Source organism: Cryptotermes secundus, unplaced genomic scaffold, assembly GCF_002891405.2.
Source record: "Cryptotermes secundus unplaced genomic scaffold, Csec_1.0 scaffold1430, whole genome shotgun sequence".
Taxonomy (NCBI): Eukaryota; Metazoa; Arthropoda; class Insecta; order Blattodea; family Kalotermitidae; genus Cryptotermes; species Cryptotermes secundus.
Genome location: NW_019736419.1, coordinates 116012 through 131066, shown reverse-complemented (window position 1 = coordinate 131066; position 15055 = coordinate 116012). Strand labels below are relative to the sequence as shown.

Below are 15055 nucleotides of genomic sequence, written 5' to 3'. Positions count from 1 at the left end.
TCGATATGCATTACCCACGGTCTCATCTGTCACTGTACCAAAAAGGCTTACATTATACAGGGATTAAGGTTTTTAATAGACTGCCTGCTCCTATAAAACTATTGTCAAATGATATAAAACAATTTAAAAGCGCATTGAGGGAATTTCTGTATCTTTATTCCTTTTATTCACTAGAGGAATATTTTAATATAATACAATAATATATTTTATAATTTTATTTTGATTTTATATTTATAATGTTATATATTTGATAATATTATATTTATATCTTGATTTTAGCATACTGTGCAGAAATGTGATAAATCCATTATATGTTTAGGCTATTCTTATTTTATTGTACCTATTTTATTGTTGACAAAGCTCTGTATAGGAACTGTTTTTCCTTTATAATTATCTTTGACATGTTCTACATCCTGTGGCATGTTTGTCAATAACGATTTATGGAACAAATAAAAAAGTAAAAGTGAAAGTGACAACAATTAATTATGGAGGCACCCAAAGTGTGGCGTCAGAGTAGTGTTCAGCATTCTATTTTCACTGGTGGCACACCCTAATTTATCAAAGACACATGCCACTTGCCACAAAACTCTGCCTCACAAAAAGAGGGTATGAAACCATATATGGCCATAAATACATATAAATCCCTGCCCTATAAGAATGTGGGCATATGAAAACAGAACATATAACATATGAAATGAACCTATCAGTGATGTGCATGTGCATGTGCATGTGTTTTTGTGCGTCTGTCTGTGTTAGTCGGTGTGTGTATTACATATTCTCATTATAAAAGACTGATGCTGATATGATGCATTTTATTTAAAACTAAGAAGCACTGCACCAAAGGGCAATTTCTGATTCTCTTTTAATAATGTATTTCAACTATAAATTCAAGAAAATATATGTTCTATATTCAACCTGCAAGCAAATGTTCCAGAATATTTTTTCTATTCGTGATACTTGTGCCAGATTTGTTGGCAAAGGAGACTGATACAAGAGGAAATTATATATAATGCAGCTCTCACTTCTTCATCAGTGGTTCTTAATCACCTCCCCTTTGAGGTTATTTCCTTCAAATTCAAAAACCCCAGTTCACATAAACATAATGTTGAAAATAGTAAGGAGATCCTAACAGCCATCTTTGATATCACAGAATATTCTTCTGTTACTGAGAGCCAAAATGTTTCCAATGAGAGTTTCATGAAATTTCAATTTAAGGGTTCTGTCTAATGTCAGATCCATTACTTCCTTTTGAACTTCAAAAGGAAGAAGTGTTGAAGGGATACCAAATGGATCACGAGCCCAGCTGGTATTTTCCACACACTTTTCAAAACAGTCCATAAACTTTTGCTATAGTGCATTTAAATGACACAGATCAATTTATTGCCTGGAGCAAGTGATCATACAGTTCAGAACATATCAGTGGACCCACTGGCAATGTCCTGTTGCCACAACTTCATCTTACAGGAGAATCCTTTAATTCTGCCCATTCAGTGATTCAGTACTGAGGGGCTGGGTTTCCCCATGCACCGGGACTGATAGTCTATTGTACATCCCCCTTCTAATTTCTACCGTCTCCATCCCCTACCGATACTGGTGCTCGGTATCAGCCCCTTTCTGCCAGCGAGGTTTCTACCCTCTACTTGGCAGTGGTATCTAATAGTTAGTCCCTTTCTGTCAGCAAGTTAATTCCTCCTCTGGCAGTGGTACCTAATACTTTAGCCCCTTTCTGCCAGCAAGGTTTCTACCCTCTACTTGGCAGTGGTATCTAATAATTAGTTCCTTTCTGTCAGAGAGGTCGTCCCCCCTCTGGCAGTGGTACCTAATACTTCCTCATCTATCGGAGGCATTGGAAACTATTTGGGCAGGAAATATTTGGCCTAATTTAGCTCAGAGGCCTCCTAGAGGCATGAGGTTCTTTTACGTGCCGTAAATCTACGACACGGGACCCATGGCTTAAAGTCCCTCCCGGAGGACTTGTTCCTGGAATTTTTCCACCCTTAAAAATTCCACAACCTCCGCCGGGTTTGAACCCGCATATCTTGAGTCATGAGGTGGGAACGCTACCCCTAGACTATGGAGGCCGCTTAATTCTGCCCATACTTGAACTTCCCAGCAATTTATGGAACCCAAAGGTTCTTTACAATGTTCACAAGAGAACCCCACTTGTCCCTATCCTGAGCCAGATCAATCCAGTCCATATCACCCCACCTTATCTAAGATCCATTTCAATATTATCCACCCACCCATATCTTGGTCTTCCTAGTTGTCTCTTTCCTTCTGACTTTCCCACCAATATCCTATATGCATTCCTCTTGGCCCCCATTCACAATACATGTCCTGCCCACCTCATCCTCTTTGACTTGATCATTCTAATTATACTTGGAGAACAGTACAAGTTATGAAGCTCCTCATTATGCAGTTTTCTGCAACCTCCTGTCACTTCATCTCTCTTTGGTCCAAATATTCTCCTCAGCACCTTGTTCTCAAACACCCTCAGAACACATTCCTCCCTTAATGTCAGAGACCAAGTTTCACAACCATACAGAACCATAGGCAAAATTGTAGTTTTGTGTATTCTAATTTTTATGTTTTCAGACAGCAGATGTGAAGGCAAAATGTTCTGGGCTAAATGGTAGCAAGCAATACCTGAATTCAGTCTCCTCTTAATTTCCTCCTGAATCAAGTTTTCATGTGAACTGTGCCATATTTTCAAAACAATTGTTAGCTATCTTTATGTCATAATTTTGCTCTGCATACTGGTGAAAGGAGAGCAAAATATACTTAGTTTTCTCTGTGCTTACTTCTGGACCAACCTCCTTACTAGTGTCAATTAAAATTTGTGTTTTTCTAACATTTCTAAAGCGGCGGTCGCTTGTGGACTAAAATCACGGAGTTTGTTGTTTTGTTTGTGTTTTTCTTCATGATATGTACATTATCACCAAGCAGATTCACATTATCAGCATAGCCCGACAGCTGATGTGTCACATTTAATATCAGTCCCACCTGGTTTTCCTGGACATTCCTAATGGCATATTCTAAAGCAAAGTAGAAAAGCAGTGGCAATAAAGCATCTCCTTCTTTTAGGCCATTCTGGGTAGGAAAATTATTAGACAAATGTTTACTTATATGGACTTTAAAAGTTAGCGATGAGGGTACATTAGTACAAATGTTATGTTTCTGGACATTATCCATCATCTTGTCTTTATCTAAAATCAGTCCTGTTTATTTTCTAAACACAATGTTTTGGAGACTGGATTCTCCCTCCTTCTTCAGGTAAAACCTACTCAGTTGGGCCCAATTGACAGCGATAGTCCATATCTCAGGATGACGTGCTGGTGAGCATTAAGCAGATGACAGCCACCCACTGGTCACCTTCTGAGGGATCAAAACCCATAAACTTCCACTTTTCCTAATAACCTTGCCGGGGATGGCACAATGCTAAGAATTTTCCGACTACCAAGCCTCTGCCACATCACAGTCTGGGTAGAAGCATAGAGAGCTCAGAATGGTCTTACATGGTGCAAAAACTGCCAGCAGTTCAGCTACATCTGGGCAAACTGCAAGCAACCTACTATTGGTGGTGCAGGGGCAGTGACCTGCACAAGGAATAACCCCAAGAACGGGGATATATACCTTCCACCTCAACATGTTGCAACTGCCCGTTGATGGAAGGAGAAATCACCATCACGTCAATTATTGGGGTTGCAAACATGTGCAGGAGGAGATGCACAAATAGATGCCACAGAGGACACCCACGACTACAATGGCAAGAGTGTTCCCTTCCAACGTCACTACTCCAGGCATGTCCTTCACGGCAGTGCTCTGAGGCAGGACTGAGGAACAGCAGCAGCCTCAGACACATCAGGTGGCTGTGGCAGGTCCCACCACAATGGAACCCAGGGTCCCTGCGGCCTTACACCAACATGAACATAAGACAACAGGTCAGTTCGGGCCCCTAATTTAAACAGTCTGTGTCTGGACAAAATGTTGAAAGTAACAGTAGTAGTTCTAATAGAGCACTTTATAACAGAGTTTAACCTTTATCAGACGAACGTCATCATATGATGTCATTAAAAGTTAGGGCAGCTGGCCGAACGTCATCATATGATGTCACGGATTCCACGCATGTAAGGTTTTTTTTAATATTATATTAAAAATATAAATTGTTGTTCTATTTACATGATTTTTGGTCACCACCTTTATAAGGAGAGAGCCTTCCTTCCTGCATGATCTAATGTAATCTAGGGATGTCATATGACGTTAAAAGTAAGGACAAATTTAAGAACGACATCATATGATGTCGCGCATTCCACGCATGTAAAGATTTTTTTAAATTAAATTTAAAATATAAATTGTTCTATTTACATAATTTTTGGTCACAACCTTTATAAAGTGACAGCCTTCCCTCCTGCGTGATCTAATGTAATCTACCGACGTCATATGGCCGAACGACCTCATATGATTTCGCGCATTGCACGCGTGTAAAGATTTTTTTAAAATGTAATTTAAAATTAAATTTTTGCTCTACTTATGTGATATATGTTCACCATCTTCATGAGGAAACAGCCTTCCCCCCTGCGTCATCTATGGTAATGTGGCCTTCGTATGGTACTGCCGAAAAAATTCCGAAATGCAGAGTCCGACGTCGCAGCTCACGCACTTCGTACGAACGCTAGACCGCTTCCCACGCGAAAAGCACACACGACACCTCAGTTGCGATTTAGAGGAAGCAGGCCAGTGATGTCTAGCTGCAGTGATATTTATCCCCGCAGCTACACCGGAATAATTATTCACACCTCTCCAGCCACACTGGTCTGGCGGTCCCCAAGTTGCCGACGAAGGTGATGACCCGTCGTCCGCGGAATCAGAATTCCAACTTTGCTCGCCCCTCTCATAATCTGTGTCATTGAACAGCTGTTTCTCATTTTCAGCATCAGAAGACCAACTTTCCATGCCACATTCAGAATCGGTTGAATAGCAGTCCAAATCTGTGTCATTGAACAGCTGTTTCTTAATTTCAGCATTTTCCATACGATGTCGTCGTGTATACGGCTCTCTAGCAGTACTAGCAGTGAATCTCTGTGCTTAGACCACGATAAGAAGCTATAAATCTTAACCTCGAGCCCACACATACAAAAATCTCATTCACGACTTGGCTGAAGTAGATATCTACTTCATGATGTCATGGGTGGCTAAACTTATATTGCGATGTTTCAAAATCGTTACAAACACAATGGTTTGACTGCAATGAATGAATGAATGACCGATCTGGCAACACCATATTCCGAGAATAAACTAACGTATCTTTCTAAAACATGATTACAGACGCATATACAGTCATGCATACCGAAATGTCCCATACAATAAATAAGCGTCAACAAGAGACATCATTGAATGTGAAGTCGCCACAAGGACTTACACTGCTAAAACGCATGGTGCAGAAAATGTATTACACTGCTAGAATGCATGGTGCAGAATATGTATGAATTTCGGGAATTTTTTTTTTGGGAATCAGTGTAAAAATTTTTTACAGATATTAAAATCTGTAAATTAGAATATCTGATTCTATATTCTTTCTACATTAAAGGAGCATTCATTTCGTTCGTTTTATCATAAAAAATGTAGAAATGACACCATTTTAGAAACATGCTTACAATTTCATTGCCCTAGAAGGGCGGGCATTTAAATAAACTCCGTCCAGCTGCCCCTACCGGAAATTAAATGGCCCGTCCGATAAAGGTTAATGGTGCTGTGTTAGAGAAGGATAAAATAGCGGCCATTACAAAAACTGTCTTAAGGCCATTAGAGTTCATAGGACACTCAAAATCATAGCATTTAATGCAAATGGCATTGGGAGGCAGCACTATGACCTCAGTAAACAGCTGCAAGACATACATGTAGATGTGGCCCTGTTTTTAGAGACAGTTCTGAAACCTCATGATAGGTCCTTAATTTCAAATTACCACACCTATCGAACTGACTGCCAACCAGGCAGAAAAGGCAGAACTGCCATGCAGTTAGAAAAGGCATTCCCCATAACCATGTAGACCTACCACCCCTTGTTTCAGTAGAAGCGACAGGGGTCTGCATACCAATTGGCAATAGTGAAGTACTGCTTGCAACTGTTTATAAATCTCCAGGCTGTGCCTGGAATGATGCTGACATCACTGAGCTCTTAAGCTTTAGATGATCTATTCTAGCATGTGATCTGAATGCTAAACACCCATATTAATAGTGCATTTTCCAACCATTCAGGCAAGAAACTCATGGCCTTATTTGACTTGCGCAAATTCAAAATTTCAGCACCACAATGCCCCATTCATTATTCTCCTGTGGTAAATTGTGACATGCCAGATATTGTGGGCCACTATAATATCAGGGTGTCAGATGTAACTGTCATATTCTGGACTCAGATCACCTATGAATAATATTCCACATACTGGATTATATCACAATTAGGAATCTCTCAGAACTTACAGAAAAATTTACAGATTGGGATCAGCTTCAAAGGCTCACCTCGCAATTGATGTCATCCAGAATCGAAATTAGCTTAGGCAGAGATGCTGATAGAGCAGTGTGCAACTTTACAGCCTCTTTTGCTTCAGCATATTAGTCTGGCAATCAGTAAATTTAGAGTTTTGGACATAACGATCTTCCTGGTCTAGATCGGCTATTAAAACATAAACAGAGGCTAAGAAAATTGTGGCAGGAAAGCAGGGTTCCAGTGCGTAAAAAAGCAGTCAATTGGGTCATGAAATCAATCAGATGAATGACCCATAAAAAGGCACTTGAACAGTGGGAAAGAAAAATAGGTAAAGCTGAAGTCACACCACAGGTTATTTGGCCCACTACAAAACCCCTCCTAAAGAGAGATGGACCAAGGGCATCAACTGCTATACAGGGTGTTTCACGACTTTAGGGCATAACAGCAGGAGGTGATTTCCTAGGTCTTTGTGATCAAAAAAGTTCATAGAAACATGTGTCCGATTTTGGACGGTTACAGAATTATGACCATTTTAAACTCAGAATAGAAGGCAACGATTACTGACAACAAACGGAACAAAATAATAAACCCACATAATACATAATACATTTAAAGTATGAATGTAAAGTTAACTTCGTGAAATTACCTTTAACTTCAATTTATTGGTGCTTAAAGCTGATTTTCGAAAATGCCACCGCCGGCCACAACACAGGCTGCCGCTCGGTTGTGAACCGCGCCGGACATACCAACCCACCCCGCCTAGGTACTACATCTCAAGTGTCGAGATAATGAGAACGCTCTGTCTGTAGCTGGCTAAAAGTAGCAACCCGACAGCTAACAGACACGGTTCACACCAGGGCGTGTACGGGAACGAAAAAACGGTCATAACTCCGTAACCGTCCAAAATCAGACACATGTTTATGCGAACTTTTTTGATCACAAAGACCTAGGAAATCACTTCCTGCAGTTATACCCTAAAGTCGTGAAACATCCTGTATATGGTCCTTCAGGACTTATATTTCATCCATCCAAGAAAGCAAACTGCTTGGACTGTTTGGAAAATCAATTCACACACCATGACTTCTGTGACAGAAACCATGAATGGCAGGTGCAGGCTAGAGTTCAAGCTCTGCTTGAAGCTGTAGACAACATCCCCATGAGAAAATAAGACCATGTAACTTAGATAAACTAATTAATACCTCGGAATTGAGAAAGGTAAGCGGAACTGATGGCATTCCAAATGAATGCCTCAGGAACCTTCCAAGAAGGCCATTGGTACACCTGACATATGTATTTAATCACTGCCTCTGGCTGTCCCATTTTGGCAAAGCCTTGGAAGGAAGCAAAAGTCATAATATTACCAAAACCTGGTAAGGACCCAAAATTCCCTGCAAATTTACAACAGGTAAACTATTCAAAAAAGTCATTCTGAAAATAGTTCAAAGCACACTGAAGAAAGAGGCCTGCTTAACACAAGCCAGTTTTGTTTCCCTTCATGTCACAGCATGACACTGCAATGTATGAGGCTAACGGACCACATGACTCTTAATTTCAACAATAATATACCTAAGGCCGCATTGGATAGTTGGAACCCAACAGGCGATGAAAGCAATTGCGTTAGTTGAAGCTCGAATAAAGACTAGAAATTCATAAACACAATTATGGTCAGATCATTGAAGGATGTGATTAAGGACAGAATTTAACAAGATAATGCAAGAAAATGTCAAAATACGAAGCTCTGTGGCCATCCTAAGAAGAAAACATTAAAGGAGCATAACACAGTCAACCATGATCAAATATCCACATATTGACAGCATTAGTGGTGAGATTTCTATCATACATATACGATGGGGTACCCAAAAGAAACCGAACTAATTTTTTTGTGGGCAGAACTTTTGTAGTACCGCGTTTTGCCGCTATGAGCGCATAGAGCTAACATTCCTGAGTCGATAAGCCGACTACCGTTGCTTCAGAAGGTAAGGACTAGTTTCGGCAGAGTTTATAGTGACAACTGTTTTGTGTGATCGTCGTTTTTGCAATGGCTGATTTTCGTGAACAGCATGCGGCGGTGAAATTCTGCTTTATGCTCAGGAAAAGTGGAACAGAAACTCTTGATATGTTAAAAACGGCATACAAGGATGATGCTATGGGGTAGTGTTTGAGTGGTTTTCCCATTTCAGAAATGGTGAAATGTCAACTGATGACAAACCTCGTTCTGGTCGTCCTTCCACGGCCCGAACACATGAAAATGTTGAAAAAATTCGTGAAATCATCAAGGAAGATCGACGACGGACCATTGAAGAAATTGTGGAGCTGTCGGGAGTGACTTGGAGCTCAGCGGCCAGATTTGTGGCAGTCGGGTGACTGGTTTTTCCATCATGACAATGCCCCTGCTCACACAGCCCTGTCTGTATGACAGTTCTTGACCAAAAATGGTATGACCCCTGTTCCTCACCCTCCATACTCGCCCAACCTTGCCCCTTGCGACTTTTCTTTTGTTTCCTCGAATGAAAAGAGACATGAAAGGAAAGCGTTTTGCTGATGTTGCTGAGGTGAAGGAAAAAACGACGGAGGCACTGTCAAGCATCTCAAAAGATGTATTTAGACAATGTTTTGAAAAATGGAATAAGACTAGACAAGTGTATTACTTTAAGTGGAGAGTACTTTGAAGGGGATTGAAGGTTTGTGCTTAAAATTTGAATAAATAAGTTTAAAAAAAAATAAGTTCGATTTCTTTTGGGTACCCCCTCATAGAGTGGAACCTCATTTAACGAGCACCTCTCATAAGGAGTAATTCGCATACCGAGCAAAACAAAGTGTAAAATAATGACTCACTTAATGAGCGACATTTCGCATAATGAGTGACGAGAGGGGAAGTCCTGGATTGTGTGCTTGCTACATCAGTCTGTGTTTAGCACTCGTTCTGCTAGCATCTTAGTGTCGCTTGTGATCACACATTTTTCCAAACTTGTGTTCAGACATATTATTTGTGATTTTTTTGTGCAAAGCTTAATAACCCTTGCAAAAATTTCCCTTAAGAAAAAGCCGCAAAAAGACACCCATAAGAGGATAAAAATAACCATAGATATGAAACGTAAAATCATTGAAAAGCGAGAACGAGGTGTGAGCGTGGCTGATCTAGTACGTAAAAATGTCTATATCAACGATTTGCACTATCCTTAAGAACAAGGACAAGATTAAGAAGATAGATGCTTCAAAGGGAGTGACAAGAATATCTACGCAACGGTTACGTATTCTCGACAATGTTGAAACGTTGCTCCTCATATGGATAAACGAAAAGCAATTGCAAGGTGACACTATTAATGAGAACATCATTCATGAGAAGGCGAAAGTGATTTTTGCTGACCTCGTTAAGAAGACGCCAGGATCATCAACGGCCAAAGAAGAAGCATTTAAGGGAAGCCATGGATGGTTCAAGAAGTTTAAGAGAAGAACTGGCATCCAAAGCATTGTAAGGCACAGTGAAGCAGCAAGCTCCGACACAAAGGCAGCAGAGAACTTCATCGGCAACTTCAAGAAGCTCGCAGATTCTGAGGGTTACCTGCCACAACAGGTTTTTACTTGTGACGAGACAGGTCTCTTCTGGAAAAAGATGCCGAAGCGAACCTATATAACAGCAGAGGATAATGCATTGCCCGGCCATAAGCCAACGAAAGACTGTCTCACGCTGCTATTTTGTGCCAATGCAAGTGGCAATTTGAAACTTAAACCGCTGCTTGTTTACCATTCAGAAACTCCATGAGCCTTCAAGAAGTGTAAAGTCCAGAAGAGCAGGCTAAATGTGATGTGGAAGTCCAACAACAAGGCTTGGGTGACACGTGACCTTTTTACTGATTGGGTCAATGAAGTGTTTGGTCCTTCTGCGAAAAAATATTTGGACCGATTATGTGAGAAATGAAGAAGTGTTAATTAGAGTCAGCGAGCAGAGGAATATCCTACACGAAATAAGAAAACGGAAGGCTAATTGGATTGGTCATGTTTTACGCAGAAACTGCCTTCTAAAAGAAGTTATTGAAGGAAAAATAGAGGGGCAGACAGAAGTGACAAGAAGACGAGGAAGAAGATGTAAGAAGATGCTGGATGACCTTGGGGACAGAAGAGGTTACTGTCATTTGAAGGAGAAAGCTCTAGATCGCAATAAGTGGAGGAATTGTTTTGGAAGACTGCATGATGATGATGACACTAAAGCGCTCTTCAAGCGTTGTTTTGAGGTGACTGAAGGGACCAATCTCACTCTCAGAGAGTTTTGGAAATATCACTTCCACATCCTTGCCTGCCTCAAGATGATCGAAAAGGCGTGGGAAGGGGTTACCAAGAGAACCCTTACTTCTGCTTGGAAGCTTTGGCTGGAGAGCGTTGTCGAATGTGACTTTGAGGGCTTTGAGATAGTACCTGTGGAGCCTGTAGTCAACGAGATTGTGTCTTTGGCCAAGATCATGGGGCTGGAGGTGGATAACAATGATATCAATGTGCTTGTGGAAGAGCACAGCCAAGAGCTAACCACCGAAGAGCTTATGGAGTTGCATTGTGTTTCACAGCAAGAAGTTGTGGAGGAGAGTTTGTCAGAGGAGGAGGAGGAGGTAACAGCAAAGCAACAATCTTCTGGCGCAATAAGAGAAATGCTGAAAGCATGGGAAACTGTTGCATCATACATTGAGAAACATCACCCTAATAAGGCAGTGGCTATGTGTGCTACAAATTTATTTAATGATAATGCTGTGTTGCATTTTCACCAAATTTTGAAGCGTCAGCAAAAATAAATGCCTCTAGGCAGCTTTCTAGTAAAAAAGAGTTAGATATGTATCATAAAAAATAAACTAATTATTTCGTTTTTTTTTTTCTTTTTTTTTTTTTTTTGTTTTCTGCAAATCAAATTCGCATTCCAGGTTGGTTCATGCCGCATAGAAAAGATGAAGATGATTCATGCTCCTTAACAATGTATATATCATTTTCTTTGAATAAACGTTATACATAAAATTTTTTGAGTATTTGTTTTTGGCATGGGGCTTTTAACAACACTGTTTGGTAAACGCTAGGTTCAACGCATAAATCCTAGGGTTTACCAAAATTTGGTATTATCAAGTGTTATTATAACAGTAAACTACAGAATTGTGCTGTGTCGATATTTTTAGCACCAATAACAAAAAGTACCATATATCATTTCCTGGATTTTAGTGTGAATTTGTCATACCTGTGAGAACATTTCAAGTTTATATCTACAAAATGTTACGGAACAGTTCTAATGATACAGATTTTATTATACAGTAGAGTCAGATTTTACACGGGGGTTACGTTCTAAAGGTGTCACATAAACCCAGAATTGCATTTAGTCAGAACTACCCTTGAAAATCCATTACTCACCATTCAACCTGGATATGCCTCTTCCCTTGACAACACTATCTGGAGGTGGTAAGAGATTATGATCACTGAATGACACTGTGTGCAGAATCACTCGTACTATTATGGCGGGGGAGCGTGTACAGTTGAATTAATGTAAATTAGATGTGCATATGATGTGATTCCACTGTACTTTCATTGGCTGTCATATATCGTAATTTCCAGGTGACATCTGAAGCCCAGAATCTACCGGGCCAATATTCAGATCAAAGTTGTGTGTCACACTAATAATATAAGGGGCTTAATAGACATTTAAAATGGAAAAAATCTTCATTCTTTGCATAACCGAAAATATGGTTTTAAACTCCATGAAATTGTAGTACCTGTTCAACTGCTGGATTGGCAATGCTGACAGTCTGCACTTGTCCAGTTGTAGGTTGCACAATTTGAATAGTTGGTACTGCAGTTGCTGTCTGGTTACCTGAACCTGACTGCTGGGCTGTTTGTTGCAAAGCAGCCTGATGCTGCTGGGCCAGTTGAAAATAATAGTGAACCTAACATAAAATAATATTTTTAACTGAAATTCTTGCAAATAAAACTATTTACTTACTTACGGAGCTGAGCCTTTCTTGAGGAAAAGCCAAATATGCAGCTACTCAAGAATTTCCCAGCATTTTATGGAACCCAAAGGTTCAATACCATGTTCACAAGAGATCTCAACTGGTCCATATCATGAGGCAGATCAATCCAATCCATACCATCCCATCTCTCTAAAATCCATTTCAATACTGTCCACCCACCTACGCCTTGGTCTTCCCAGTGGTCTCTTTCCTTCTGGCTTTCCCACCAATAACCTATATGCATTTGTCTTCTCTCCCATTCATGCTACATGCCCTGCCCACCTCATCCTCCTTGACTTGATGATTCTAATTTTCATTTCATGATTCCTGTTGTGTTATAATATGCAATCTCTTTATTAAAACCGTCACAACACAACTATATTAAGGTCAGTGCCAAGTTTGGCTCTGCTACATGTTTCGGCTATTAAAAGCCATCATCAGGCAAATACATGGCTAACATACATACACCACTGAATTGAAGTACTAGTAAAATTGGATACAATATTATTAATTATATAAAATTACTTGGAATAAAAATACAATAAACATACAATATAAAACAAAAGTTATAGTATAAAACAAGCATAAAATTCTTCGAGTGATGCTTTACATCATCGAGCCAGTCGTTGGTTTTTGTGATTTTGTTGTCTTCCCACGGACAAATTGGAGTATTCTATATTTTGTATATATATATATAATAGACTGTTTTGGAGGCTCGTGATGCAGATGTAGTAATATAAATGTTAATCTGAAAATGATATGAAAGTAACAGTATTAAATTTTGTTATAATCAACAACTGATTTTGGTATTGAATATAGTGCATTATTTACTTACTATTTAGTCCATGCCTCATCTTACAAAGTATTGTCCGTTCTGTAGGGAATGTAAACAACTGACTTGTTGATGTATGTTAAAAGTCAATGCAAGGGTGGGAGGTGGGAAGATGTACAAATAAGGTATAAGGTGTATGCAGAAGTGGGGGTAGAGGGGCATGGGAGGGTAGGACTGTATATTATGTTCTGTATGTATCAATGATTGGCCGGTCATGGTAGCCGAGTGGTCTAAGCCATGTACTGTCTTTGCTTGCATGGAAACCAGGATCGTGGGTTTGAATCCCACTAAGGGCATGGATGTTTAGTTAGTGTGTGTGTGTGTGTGTGTGTGTGTGTGCGATTTTCTGTGTTTGTGTACAGGTAGAGGCCTTGCAACGAGCTGATCACACACCCAAGGAGTCCTACCAAATGTGTAAGATCTATAAGTACCGAAGTGAATGGAGAAGTTCATGGAGGTAGGTCTACGCCCACTGGGGCTGTAGTGCCAAGGAAAAAAAAAAGTATCAATGATTACATCATATATAGGGCTAAATATTTCAGTAAAATTATCATTCAGTTGAAAATTTAGTTTCCTGATTTCGTAAATGTGAAATCTTTCATATGTATCCAGGGTTCAGCCTTCCTTGCCGATATATAGAACGTCTAATGTTTTATCTATCGTATTATATTCATGTGTGGTGTCCAATATATGTTAAGCAAATCTGGAGCTTTGTCCCTTATTTTTTATGTCTCGTATGTGTTCTCTGAATCTGACCTTAAAGAGACGTCCGGTCTGTCCTACATATTTTAACGAATAGTCAGAGCATTGTACTTGGTAAACACCACTAAGGCCATACTTATCATTTCTGTCATTATTTAATTTTAACAGATGTTTTATATTATTTTTTGTCTTATATGAGATGTGTAGTGTGTAGTGAGGAGTGTTGTTAAGAAGACTGTTTGTAATGACAGAATTATTGCTCTTAAGTTAAAGGTGGAACCGGTAGATATACTGATTATGCAAGCGTACATGCCAACATCAGAGTATGAAGATGATGAAGTGGAAAAAGTGCATGACACAATTCAAGAAATTCTTCAGGAAGATGGAAGAGGTGACACAAACAGCATCATATTGGGAGACAGAAATAGCATTGTTGGAGATAAACCATATCAGAATATTGTTGGATCACATGGACTAGAAAGGGGGAATCACAGGGGTCAAATGCTTATTGACTTTTGTGAACGAAATGGACAGACTGTCACCAACACTTGGTTCAAGAAGCCAAAGAGAAGAATTTACACATGGAAGGCACCTGGGGATTGGAGGAGGCATCAGCTGGACTACATCCTTGTGAAACATCGATTCAGAAACAGTGTGAAGGATGCGAAGACGCTGCCTGGGGCAGATATTGACTCTGACCACAGCTTACTGGTTGCCAAGTTCCGAACCAGGTTGAAGAAAATTATAAGATTTCAAAAGCGCAGACCTAGATGGGATTTGGAGAAGTTATATGCTCAAAGACAAAGCGTGCAAGAGACCCTAGAAGAGAAACTCGGTGCAATTGAAGGTGAAAGCGGAAATGCTGAAGTACAGTGGAACAATATAAAAGAATGCATGTTAGATACTATCAGTGATTTTGTTGGTAAAGTTGAGAAGATAGCAAGAAAACCATGGGTTACACAGGAGATGATGAGTAAAATGGAGGAGCGAAGGAAATGGAAGAATGTCAACAATGAAGAAGGCAGGAGGAAATACAGGAGACTGAGGAATGAACTGATA

The 15055-nt window shown here is 39.8% G+C and overlaps 1 protein-coding gene across 1 annotated transcript in view; it reads right to left on the bottom strand.

Moving 5' to 3' along the window:
• The window catches only part of LOC111869963 (nuclear transcription factor Y subunit gamma), a 91061-nt gene that overhangs the window by 37713 nt on the left and 38293 nt on the right, over positions 1–15055 (bottom strand). Inside the window, exon 5 of the mRNA XM_023861864.2 lies at positions 12226–12396. Coding sequence (XP_023717632.1) covers positions 12226–12396 — 171 coding nt within the window. The remainder of the gene's footprint in view (positions 1–12225; positions 12397–15055) is intronic.